At 36.4% G+C, this 13,586-nt stretch overlaps 1 protein-coding gene and 1 long non-coding RNA gene across 5 annotated transcripts; both read right to left on the bottom strand.

The window, feature by feature from the left end:
- Nucleotides 1-1,103: 1,103 nt before the first annotated feature.
- Nucleotides 1,104-2,823, bottom strand: LOC135845384 (uncharacterized). Its single transcript, XR_010558748.1, has 2 exons — nt 2,217-2,823; nt 1,104-2,139 (listed from the first exon to the last, which is right to left on the bottom strand). It is a non-coding gene; the product is annotated as an uncharacterized LOC135845384 (long non-coding RNA).
- Nucleotides 2,824-6,365: 3,542 nt separating this feature from the next.
- LOC135843909 (galactose-3-O-sulfotransferase 3-like) lies at nt 6,366-12,413 on the bottom strand. 4 transcript variants are annotated; one of them, XM_065361956.1, is made up of 3 exons: nt 8,532-12,413; nt 7,940-8,426; nt 6,366-7,663 (listed from the first exon to the last, which is right to left on the bottom strand). In XM_065361956.1, the coding sequence occupies exons 1-3, from the start codon at nt 8,741-8,743 to the stop codon at nt 7,379-7,381; spliced, it is 984 nt and encodes a 327-aa protein (XP_065218028.1). In that variant the 5' UTR covers nt 8,744-12,413; the 3' UTR covers nt 6,366-7,378. The 4 variants fall into 4 exon arrangements, 2 of the variants coding, with proteins under 2 accessions (XP_065218028.1, XP_065218027.1); XR_010558410.1 differs by having other exon boundaries at nt 6,366-8,426; nt 8,528-12,413; XR_010558412.1 differs by having other exon boundaries at nt 6,366-8,460.
- Nucleotides 12,414-13,586: the final 1,173 nt, after the last annotated feature.

Below are 13,586 nucleotides of genomic sequence, written 5' to 3'. Positions count from 1 at the left end.
GAGGTTTGAACACTGGTTTTATGTTATGTTTCCTGAGAATCTTTCCAATCCTGTCTGTGGTGTTTTGGACATATGGCGTTATCACAATCTTTGAATTCAAAGGATGAATTTGAAAAATATGGCTTTGTTGAGCCAGGTGAATTTACGATGTAACGAGAGATTCTTTGCAACTACTCTGCTCTGGTTGAACTGATATTTGGATCACTGAAAGAACATGTTATTCACAAAACTAACTTCGGTTTCTTGCAGAAATTGCGATCCAGTACCTACCTTATTTCACGTTTCCTTCTCTTTTTGAAACGTTTTTGAAAAATTTATCCCTTTAAAATTACTCTTGTACGTCAAAGGTGGAAGGTTGAAAATCAACTTGGGTGAAAAATTTGTATACTTACGATATGGCCTGTGTCGGATCAGACGATGGAATCAAAACTTCAAATTCAACGATAACAGAATCAGTAATACAGCTGAAATACTCAATGATGAAAGTAAAGCTTTCCTATGATGCAGTATAAAAGTCAGTATTTTGATGTGAACTCTCCTTTTGAGTACCTATATACATTTTAGAAATAATGTACCTCCTTAGTTGAAATCATATTTTTCGTTTTGCTAGACTTGTATGAGGGACAATAACATAAAGCGAGGTCATAAACATTTTCAAAAAATCATTGTTATCGATTTTAAACTACTACCAGCTGATGAGTAAATTTAATGACTGTCGTCCTACATTAAATTATGTATCCATATCAGTTTTGTTTTACGTGTTCAGGTAAGCTTACCTAGTAAAATACATACTGCGACTCTAGCCCGCTCTAAGGAACATGGTACTTCGAATCGACTGTGCATATTGGGGTTGGTGGGAGGGGGGCGATGAAAATATAGCACATACTAGATTTCAGCTTTCTAGGCCAATTTGGCGAAATTTTGATATTTTCCCACATTTTGGGCAAATAAATTATTGAAAGATGCATCTCAGAACCTGAAATTTTGGCGGTTGATGTAAGTATTTTTTTGCATACTCTTTCGATTTAGCTTTGTCCAGTTTCAAAAATTTACGATTAGCTGGTACTCCTTGTGAAGTGATGAGATGAAAAAAAGAGAATGAGTGAAAAGTACGAGTTGTGTAATTCAATTTTTCTTTAAAAATGTCAACTTATTAGATCAATAACATCATCATTTTGTGCTTTTGGGAAATGTGCTAAAAATTCGTGACCATTCACCTTCATTTCACACGCTGAAGGTGAAGTCTCTGAAATTGTGCTTTTAAGACTACATCTTGTAGTTCAAACATATTCATGGTCGAGTAAACACACAACAGGTCTGTTTTGTTTTTATGATTGTATTCTACTATTTTCGGAATTCCAAACCAGTCGACAGTTTTGATGTCCTCTGCTATGCATCTCTGAGCTAATTCTTCATTCATGATTTTTAGTCGTTGAATTTGACGATACATTTTTTGTTCGCCATATTGTCGTATACATTTGAGAAATTTGTTCCTAAAATGGTGATACAGCAGCGTATCTACTTCGTTAAGATCCATAATGATGAATTCCTCCTGTGAAGTTGGTTTGAAAGTTCCTGAGGTGGGTAGTCTGGCGTTCAACTTCAAATGAGCTACGTTTTCCAATGGCCATCCCATTAAATCGGCGAGTAAAATCATAGATGCTTCCATGTACTCCATTATCATGACGAAATCAAACTCGTTATCTATTTTTTCGATAAATTGGTCAACTGCTGTTTTATTTTTACTTTGCTTCGGATCAAATCCTAAATCGACACTCATTGTATTGTATCCATGGTACACAAAAGTGCTTCCAAGTCCTGACAAAGAAGCTGGTTTTTTTGGCGCGTTTAAAAATTTTTGAAAGTTCATACCAGTTGTCTCGCTTATTTTGAAGTAATTACATATAAATGGATTCGAAATGCGTGAAAGGATGTCTCAGAATTGTCACAGTCGATGTATCCGGATACTGATCTGATTTCAAAACGGATTCATACCTTACGTGATGAGCCATGATGTGATATTTGTTATTAGGTGTCTTCGCGTGAGGGAATATAGACCAATCGGAAAATGGCAAGTAGTACATATCGTTTGATGAAGTATAGCACGTGCAAGCTGTTGGTTCAATATCTGCTGCGTTTCTAGTAACAAAATGTGTAATATTCGATTCTTAATACCGGATCATTGACGTGTGGTAGATTTATGAGTCTGTACTTACGATGTGGATTGTATGAGATCATATCGCGAAATTTCCCACTTCGAAGATAGCAAGATTAGTAGCACAGCTGAGGCACATAGTCCTATCGATAAAAGTAAAATTATTCTGTATTGGAGTATGAAAATTTTTATCTTGACGTAAAGTCTCGTTTCGAAATGAGACATTATTCATTACCACTTTTGTTAAAATTGAGAAATTGCGTTGAAATGAATTTATTTGTTATGCTCAGAGTTGTGGAAACTATGTTGTGAAGGTACACGTAAAACATTTTTCAACTAAACTTATAAAATGGTATCGAATTGAAGTTATCGTAAACTGATTGAGAAGTGTTAACATTGAAAATGGTATTGCTGGTGTAAAATAGCACCACATCGACACGGTTTCATTGTTTCAAAAACTTGATTTTTGTTGTCAAAAAATTGAAATTTTTCGATTCAAAATGTGTTTTTCCTAACGATTTTAGGGTGTCTACTGTCTATCGACGTAGAAAACCCTATAATGGAAATAGCACAATTTTCGCTCATGGCAATACGGTAGCATGAAGATAGCATTAGAACCTGCCCGAACAATGCCCTGTCGACTTACATATAAATGGGTTTCATGTTGTTTCATGCTAGCCCGGACAAAATGGGTATTCCTCCAAGTTATTCTATTTGACAAATATTTATTAAATTTTTTGAAATTTTATAGGTGTAAAAATTGACTTCCATTAATAATAGTGTTGTTATAATACTTTTTGAGTATACTGAATTTTCAAAAGCTTGTTGCAGAGTTATGAGGCTCCATGGGTTGATGTGCACATAAACAGGGTGTTTAACAGTCCTTCCGGTCCTTCCAGGTCAGTAAAAGTTCTTCTTTTTGCCTGTTGGTCCTTCTTTTTCAAAAAGTCCTTCAAAAGACCTTCTTTTTGCCCTAAGGTCCTTCTTTTTTCCGAATTTTCTAATAATTCTGTCATTTAAAAAAAATTAGGAATGGTGTTCTTTTACGTCTCATATTGTATCAATTTTCCACAGCTTTCGACCGTGCGAAATTTTTCTTTTCTTTTCTCTGACCGAAGTTAATAAAGGGTAGAAAAATATACTCCTCTAATCAAAAATAATCCTGTTGCACTACTCAGGAATTGTGAATTTTCGATAGCTTTTGCCCTCGCTTCGCTCGGGCGTTTATTCATATTTTCAACTACGATGAATACCAGTAAAATTTTGTAGAGGTGTGGGCGGTTCCCACTTGTACCACTTAGGTGGATTCCTGCTACATTGATCGAAGATGCTACCTACGTAAAATATTTTAAGCAAACTCCGAAGGGGAAGAGAATCGGGAAATTACTCTTATATTAGGCCAATGGCTGGAGTACAGCTGCGTTAGATCATAAAGTGAACGTAGACACAATAAAGTTGATACCGGCGGTACGTTAGGACGTTTTATTCGTGAGTCAGAAACAGCTACATAAATATTACACTGCTCCATTAAATTATAATACACAAGACTACACGAAATACAACGAACGAGTATAGGCACAATTAATACAGAAAATAAACGAATCCCTAAGTAGAGCTTACTCATCAGCATAGCTGGAATTCAGACTCTACCTAATACTAGCAAAGCTATTGAAAACATACTGATGCTGCTTTCACAGCATCCATATGGTGAAGCTTCCTCGAACTACACCGCTAGATTGCGCCGCTAATGGAGCTGCGCGATTCTGCGTATGAAAGCTCACAACTTCCACTTATGGTGGTAGCTGCGGGCGCATGACCTACCGGTACAATTTCCTGAAAACTTTTGAAATTTGTAAATTTTGAAGCTATGAAAATCAACTTTTTGCATAAAAAATGATGTTTCATGTTTTGAAGTGTCAATTTTTCACAGCTTTCGCCCTCGCTTCGCTCAGTCAGATTGCAATTCTGCAGCTACAACAATTTTCAAACATTTCCTAGAATGGAAAAATCAACTCGAGAAATTCCAAAAACATAATCCAATCAAAGAAAAATTCAAATAAATTTTTTATTCGACATTTTTGTTCCCAACTTCCCTTTTTAAAAAATGGTTCGAACCACATCTGGTCAATTGTTTGGAAAAAATCTTGGTGTGGATGAGGGGGGGGGTTGGAGTAAAAATTTGGGAAACCCTAGCGAGAAAAATTGGAAGAATGTCTCAGTCTCACCCCCTCTCCACGCCTCTGAAAATAAAATGTAATGGTTTGTGTGGAAAGTTTTTTGCTCACCTCCTTTTTATTACATTAAACATTTTTTTAGTCACATTTTGATTACTTTTTGGTTACTGCAGTTATTTTTTTGAGAGCAATTTGAGTACCATCCCTGATATTAAAATTTTTCATCAAAGTAGGTTCCCTTACTCAATTTTGATGTCTAAAAAGTAAGCGAGGGTACGTGAGGCGTGACAAAGTATAACTTGAAAATTATGCCGCATGAAAAAAATACGAAAGAGTACGAAATTTCGTTTTTTGAATTTGATAGTCATTTGATAAGAAATTTATCAGGTCTCAAATCGTAAAATGACATTTTGAACCGTTGTGCTTCCTGTCTTGTGAGTTTTTATGAAGTATATGTTTATACGTAGTGAACTTTTCAATGGAATACAACATGTATAAGCCAATGGTTCGACTGCGTATCTAACAACATAATTTTTATAATTTTGTATAAAATCAGATGTGCTTTTGACCACGATGAGTACTTAAATTTATGAGTGATGGGTTTTGGGTACCTGTGTTTATATGCGTAAAAAATAAGTGTATGTACTTACGATGTGATTTGTACCAAGTCTGTCTCCGAAGTGTTCAAATCCACGAATATCAGAATCAGAGCCACGGCTGTGGTGCATAAGGATCCGAATAGGAATATTTTGCGCTTCAAAATAAGAATTTGTATTTTCACCAGAACTCTACTTTTGAAAAGGTACATCGTGTTTGCCTGAAAATGGCATCCATGAAACTGTAGTTTGGTGTTTTTTAGCCACTCACATTGTAATACCTCAACTCATTATTGGCGATACCAGTGCTCGAAATGGCGAAAATCCTATGATAGGCAGGCTATTTAAAGTATGGAGTTATCGTGAGCTGATAACGAAGTTTTGAGTGGAAAAAGTTTTAGATTCGCCACGAATGTCCATGAGTTTTTTGAGAGTTAATTAAGCAGGCAAGTTCTTTGTTTGAAGCTTTTCACACCTGACTTGATACGTTCTTTTTTTCTATTTTTACGTTTGTGAGTGAAGTGAAATCTTAGCTGGAATGCATTGAATAGCTCGGTAAGTAGGGATGGAATGATACCCGATATATCATGATACTTATCGATACGTATCGATCTAAACTTGATACCGTGCTTTCGACTTTTTTTCTTCTGTGAAAGTTTCGGAATTTCAGCCAATTTTTAAGCTAAAATAAACAAACTAAAGTTGTCGGTAAGCAATCCATTCATCCACCTATCAGACTGGGATGAGGAAAATTTTGGAACTGTAGATTCATTATTTATAATAGGCTAATTACGTACAGACCTTGTGCCAGGGTCAACTTTGGTTCAAAATTCGGTATGTGAGTGTACCCTTTATGCACAGAATGTTGAAATTGATCATCATAATTGAATCGGTGAGAACAGAAAGGGACCAAGTCACAATTTCAGAAAAAAAATTTCACGGTCATGTGGAATTTGAAATACGGCGGCGGATCGACTGGTGATGTCAGATTTCCGCAAAACTGCGGGGAAAGAGGCATTTGGGCGCAGGAAAAGGGCGTGTCTGCATTTATGACTTTTTTGTTAAATTTTTTGAATTCCTTGAAAAATAACAAACATTTTCGAGAAGACCATTTTTTTGAAATTCAAGTTCATCTATGTACTGAAAAAAGACGAAAAAATTAACAACTTCGGCAAAAAGTTTTACACCTCAAGGGGTTTTTGGTCAATTTAAACGAGATAGCAGTCTAAGTGATGTATGTACTTCAACTCCTGCTCTTTATCAAACAGTTGCAAAATTGCGAAAAAATATCACGTCTTGTGGCAATAATTGCCAAACCTTTTAGTCGAAAAGGTGGTGAAAAAATGAAAAATTCAAACGCGCAACAAAAGTTTTTTGCTTAGTGGACAGGATAATTTGTAAAAAAGTCGAAAAGGGTTGAAATAAAAAGCGAAGTCTGAATAAAAAACGCCATAACGCGATCTGCTCGCGCATCTACACTGTTATATTTTACAAGAATAATGTTACTGCACGTGTAAAAAATTTGAGTTCATAATATACCAGAACGAAAACCTTAAATACATATAAGATGAAATTAGCCTATTTAGATCGAGATGATTAGAAACTACGCATACGACGAACGTATACACGAAAAAAAAAGTATGGATAATTTTTACTATTTCATACAGTAACCGGATCCCATTCAAAAATATTGTGATTTTTACTATAAGAATAGTAAATTTTACTAAATTTTAGTATGAGAGTAATAAATAAATAATAAATTTTTACCTAATTCTAGTTAAAATGTATTTTTTGGCTGAGTAAAAATCACTATTATTTTTGAATGGGATCCGGTTACTGTACTGAAATAGTAATTTTTATTAATTTTTTTTTTGTCTACCCATATAGCTATAATGCAAGATTTATCTACAATATTCGGACTTCGGAGATTGTAATAATTGTATGCGAACTTTTTTTTTATGAAATTGAAAAATTATTTATCTAATTTTCTTCCAATTTCAATTTTTTTGATAATTTTATTGTGAAAAATGTGGCTTTGGTAATTTTTTAGTTTGGGGAAAAGGGGAGAGGGAGTGAAGAGATTTCTGAAAATAGGGTTGGAAAATGGCAGCGAAAAAATAGTGATTTTACCGCCGAGAAGTCTTTTTTTAAGCGAAAAATTTCAAAAAAAAGTTTCGCTGTTTCAAACAAAATACTTATGCTACATAGAAATGTTGAAATTTCGCGTTTTTTTAAAATTTTTCAGAGGCGTGTGAGAGGGGGGTGATGATGAGGAAATTTTTTTCGAATATGAAGCCAGAAAGAGACAAATTTTGTTTTACGATTTCGCAGACAAAGACAACATGTTGAGGATAGAAACCATGATTACAATTTTTTTAATCCGATGGGAAGTTCATTCTGTGAAGAAATTGAATCGGCCAAATATGTAAATCAGCACCACATATTCGTACTATTTAGTTAACAAATTGTAAAAAATTCCATCCCTTATTGAACTTTCCATTTTTTGACTTTGTGTAGTTCTTGAGAATATCTGCGAGTGCAAAGGTGGACGCAACTGCGTAAACGCATTCTACATCTGATGAATCCTTTGGCTTAAATTCGATCATTTCCGAACCGCCATTCCACAATGGTTTTTTAATTTCTTCGCCTATACATCTCTGCGCGAATTTTTCATTGATTATTTTCAATTGTTGAATCTGATCTAACATCTTTTGTTCGCCATATTGTCGCACGCATTTCTGAAATTTATCGTTAAAATGGTTATATAACAGAGTATCTACTTGGTTTAGATCCATTATAGTAATTTCGTCGCGTAAGGTCAATTTGTAAGGGTCTGACTGGGAATTCCTGGAGTTCAATTTCAAAAAAGCCACGTACTCTAATGGCCATCCCATTAGATTGGCGAGTAATATCATCGAAGCTTCCATATGCTCCATAATCATAACTAAATCGAATTCTCGATCTATTGTTTGGATGAATTCGGCGATGGCAGTTTCATTCTTACTTTGACTTACATCGAATCCCAAATCGACGCTGAGTTGATTGTATCCTCTGTATACTGCTCCACCACCCTTACTCAAATCAGGTTTCTCAGGTGCGTTCAAAAATTGTTGTAAGTTCATGCCTGTCGTCTTATTCAGTACTAAAAATTCGTACTTGGATTGGAACTGCGTTGCAGGGTGTCGCAAAATTGTTACCATCGATGTATTCGGATATTGGTATGATTTTAATGCAGGGTCGTACCTGACGTGTTGCGCCATGATATGATATTTGTTATTCGGTGTCTTCGCGTGGGGATGCATGGAAGAATCGGAAAATGGCAAGTTATACGTGTTGTAAATGATGTCCATTACATCGAGCGAATTCCTAAAAGCGAATCGTAATATAACATTTTTGACCGTTGTGCTTCCTGTTTTGTGGGTTTTTACGAAGTATACATTTGTTCGTAATGATTTGTTTGACGGCGTGCAGCAAGTGTAAGCCAAGGGTTCATTTTGATTTCTGGAGACATAACATTCAATTTTGCATTCATGACCTATACGTTTTTCGAACACGAAGTTTAATGTAATCAATATCAATGTTTGAGAATTATGTGTACGTACTTACGATTTGAGTTGTATCTGATCAAACGCGGACGAAATGTTTGTGCTCAGAGATAGCAGAATCCATAGCGCGAGTGAGGTGCATATACACGAAAATAGAAGTGTTTTGTGTTTCAATGTGAAAATTTGTATTTTAATAGCGATTTTCTTTTTGGATAGATACATTTTACGCGTATACACCTTCAAATTGCTGTTGATTGAATAAGAAAGGAACATTTTTTCGCTAATGATAAGTGTTTAACATGGTTTTTTTGGTTTAAAAAGTGGTGATAGCAGTAGATAATGGTTTTTTTTTCGAAACGTTGTGATAATAACAATAGAAGGCTACTAACTGTTTTGCGCTTTTCGTAAATCGTTTACGCTTTTGAATAGCAGGGGTTCCCAAACTTTCTAGTGATATCATCTCAAAAACCTACTGGAAGGTATACATAATTCATGTGGAGGCATTTCTTTACTTACCTTCAACAGCATCTCGTAAATACCTACAGTAGAATGAATCGCCAAAAAAAAAAAATCAGCAGATTTAGACCAAATTCAGCAGCAATTTTCATTTTGAGTTGAAAATTACTCAGAAAACATTTTAGCTCCGGAGGTGTCCCTGAATGGGAGAAGATACTCAGCAGTTGAAAATTTTCAAGTCGCCCATTTTTTAAATAAATTCAAGTTTTGAGAATTTTGCTTTCTCCAATATTTTGCATTGGTCAAGCCAAAAAATCAATATATATGTACATACAAATGTACAATTCGTGAAACTGGAGAACTATTTTGAAACTTAAGGTACCAATTTTTTAGTCATTATAGAAAATTTTTGTAAGTTTTTGAGGCCCATGTCACTGCTATCCAAAAGCCAGGCAAAGACCCAAACAACCCTAAAAGTTACCACCCTATATCATTACTATGTCACCTGTATACAATATTTGAGCGTGTGGTCCTACATCGACTAGCTGAGCATATTGACAACAACCTAATCAGTCAGCAGGCAGGTTTCAGACCTGGGAAATCTTGCACTGGCCAGGTCCTGAGTTTAACACAGCACATTGAGGATGGTTTTGAACAGCGCAAGGTCACTGGTGCTGTGTTTGTGGACCTCACTGCAGCGTTTGACACAGTGTGTCATCAGTTACTTCGGTACAAGATTTATGAACTGACCAGGGACTACAAATTTACAGAAATCATCACGACACTGCTTAAAGACCAGAGGTTCTATGTGACTTTAGAGGGAAAGAACGGCACTTGGAGAAGGCAAAAGAATGGCTTGCCGCAGGGAAGTGTCCTGTCACCCATCCTTTTTAATATCTACACCAATGACCAACCAATAGACCAGTTCATGGAGAGATATTCGGTTTTAATAAGCTTACACGGGTACAGCGTGAATTCAACTAATATTTTGTAGTCGAAGGGTTTGTTTCTTTTGTTGTACCTGGTGAACCTGGCACTCACAGCACAGTGTGACACATTTGTAGCAGTGGAAGACACACTGAATCAGGCAATAGAAGAACTGAACAAATACTACATATAAAGCCAACCACCTCAGGCGTCAGGCCAAATCCATCCAAGACAGAAACCTGTTTGTTCCACCTGCAAAATTGTGAGGCCAAGAGACAGTTCAACATCTAATGGGGAAACACTGCTCTGAACCACAATGACCGCCCCAAATATCTAGGAGTGACACTGGATAGATCACTCACCTACTGGCAACACTGTGAAAAAACCAAAATGAATGTGGCTGCTAGAACAAATCTGATCCGAAAGCTGGTAGGTAGCAGATGGGGAGCTAAACCACAGGTCCTGCGCACATCAGCACTAGCGCTGTGTTACTCAGTTGCAGAATATGCTTGCCCAGCATGGGGACAATCAGCACATGCTAAAAAAGTAGATGTGCCCCTGAATGAAGCCTGGTGATTGGTGACAGGATGCCTCAGATCAACTCCACTCATAGCTCTGCATTGCCTAGGGAGGATTGCACCACAGGAAGTGCGTAGGGAGGTGGCTGCCAGAGCAGAAAAAACTAAAGAAACACACAACCCCCTACACCCCATGCATGGCTACAACGAATTACCAGAGAGCAGACTAAAATCTAGACACAGTTTCCTGAGAACAGTGAATGAATTGAGTGCTCCCGCCGAAGTTGAACGCTGTCAAATCTGGAACACAGCATCAAGTAGCAATACTATGAGGGAATCATTGCCCCAAGGCAACCAACTGAAGTACAGCCTCTAGAAAACGCTGAATAGAATTATTAGAAGCGGAACAACACGCTCAAAATCCAACCTACACAGATGGCACTTGGCTGATGACAATCTGTGCAAATGTGGAGAGGTACAAGATGACAGACACCTTTTCAGGTGTTGATTATATGGTGACTTCGACACAGACAAACTGGACCGGACAATTGATGATGAGGGGATAAAGTTCCTCGAGTATTGGCACAAGAAGGGAATTTAGATACCTTTCTAGTATTGCCGACCACACAAGAGGAAAAAAACTATTTTTCTTGAAGTTTTAAAATTGGCAACAATGAACCAGAAATTTGCACCACTCCGTCACGAAGGCAATTTCCCAAAAAAGTGACCTTAAATTTTGCAATAAAATTACTTCAGGCAAGGGTAATTGTATAAAAATAAAATACTGAAAAAATTGAAACGATTCATATTCCAATTTTCTGAAAACTTCATACAGATTTTTTGAATATGATACACTGTAAAAGTGAACTTATAATGATTCAAAGAATGTGGTGTTTCGCATTTTAGTGGCGTTTTGGAAATTCTTGTTATACCTAGACCTACTGACGAAATTTTAGGAAAATCGCAGACGATGTATTATTTTCAATCGTTTGCGCTTCTGGTGATATGTTACTATCAGAAGCGCAAACGATTATTCGCCCAAAAAAACGTGGAGCCCAATTGGTCGCTAGTTGCGAAATCCGCTCAAAAATTCATCAGAAATCGCACAATTAAACGGATAAGGCGCAAATCAATTCTTTGTTGATGTTTGGGATGGGGGTTCAAAAAGTTATGTACTTACAACTTTCGAGAATTAGCGTGCTCCCAAAAAAGAACCGACAAAAAAAGCCTGGTTGTGACTATTCCAAAATGAGATCAAGATGCATGATCATTCACTTCTATTTCATACGCTGAAACCAGAGTCTTTGAAATTGTGTGTTTCGAACAATGTCTTCTAGTGATATGACGAACGTAGCATGAACACATTCCATGTCTGATTCGTTTTTAAGAACATAGTTGACGGTTTTTGGAACGCCGAACCATGTACCAGTTGTGACTTCGGTTACGCATCTCTGTGCGAATTGTTCATTGATAATTTTCAATCGTTGAATTTGTTGTTCCATCTTTTGTTCGCCAAATTGTCGCACGCATTTTTGAAATTTATTTCTGAAATGATCATATAGCAGAGTATCCACCTCGTTCAGATCCATTATGATGAATTCATCGCGCGAGGTCAATTTATAAGCATCTGATCCGGGTAATCTCGCGTTCAACTTCAAAGAAGCCATGTACTCTAATGGCCATCCCATTAGATTGGCGAGTAAAACCATAGACGCTTCCATATGCTCCATTATCATGACGAAATCAAACTCGTGATCTATTTTTTCGATAAATTGGTCAACTGCTGTTCTATTTTTACTTTGCTTCGGATCAAATCCTAAATCGATGCTCATTTGATTGTATCCTCTGTACGCTATAAAACTGCCAAGTCCGGACAAGACTGGCGGTTTTTTGGGGGCGTTTAAAAATTGTTGCAAGTTCATTCCTGTTGTTTTGTTCATTTCGAAATAAGTGTACTATGATTCGAAATGTGTTACTGGATGGCGCATTATTGTCACTGTTGATGTATCTGCGTATTGATACGATTTAAGAATGGAATTGTATCTTACGTGATGTGCCAAGATGTGATATTTGTTGTTTGGTGTCTTCGTCTGAGGATAAATGGACATATCTGAAAACGGATAGTAGTACATGGCGTACATTGTATTCATCACATCCAGCGAATTCCTCAACGCAAATCGTAAAATGATATTTTGAACCGTTGTGCTTCCCGTCTTGTGAGTTTTTAAGAAATATATGTTTGTACGTATTGAATTATTCAATGGGATACAACATGTGTAAGCCAATGGTTCGACTGCGTATCTAACAACATAATGTTTATAATTATGTATAAATCAGAAGTGCTTTTGACCACAATGAGTATTTATGTGCATGGGTATACCTGTGTTTATATGCGTGAAAAATAAGTGTAGGTACTTACGATGTGATTTGTACGAAGTCTGTCTCCGAAGTGTTCAAATCCACGAATACTAGAATCAAAACCACAACAGCGGTGCATAACGATGCAAATAAGATTATTTTGCGCTTCAAAGTGAGAATTTGCATTTTTACCAGAATTCTATTTTTCAAAAGGTACATCGTGTTGGCTTCAAAATGGCATTCATGAAACTAAAGTCTGGTATTTTGTAGCCACATGTATTGTTGTCAAGTGTCCCTAATGAGTCGTGTTACAGAAAATACCTCAACTGATTATTGGCGATAACAGTGCTGTACATAGCGAACGTCCTATAAAAGGCAGGCTATGAAAGTATGGAGTTATTGTGAGTTGATAAAGAAATTTCGAGTGGAAAAAAGTTTCAGACTTGCCACCGATGTTCATGAATTTCTTGAGAGTTGAAGACAAGTTTCTTGTTTAAAGCTTTTCACACCTGACTTGATACGGTTTTTTTTTCACGATTGTGAGTGAAGTGGAATCTTAGCTGGAATGCATTGAAAGTGAATATAGCTCGGTAAGCAATCCATTCGTCCATCTATCAGACTAGACTAGATTGATGAAAATTTTAAAACTGAAGATTCATCGTATCTGAGGACAGGTTCAAAATTTGGTATGCGAGAGTGTACCTTTTATGCACAGAATGTTGAAATTATAATCATTATAATCCTTTTCCATTTTTATTCTGAATGAAGAAGCACACTTATGCAGTACCTGAAACCTATTATTGTCGTGTGGAATTGTATAGAAATTACTTCACATGAGCTAATCCGTATTGTATTTT

Source organism: Planococcus citri, chromosome 4, assembly GCF_950023065.1.
Source record: "Planococcus citri chromosome 4, ihPlaCitr1.1, whole genome shotgun sequence".
Lineage (NCBI taxonomy): Eukaryota > Metazoa > Arthropoda > Insecta > Hemiptera > Pseudococcidae > Planococcus > Planococcus citri.
The sequence above is the reverse complement of the archived record's forward strand: the minus strand, read 5'-3'. Positions and strand labels throughout refer to the sequence as shown.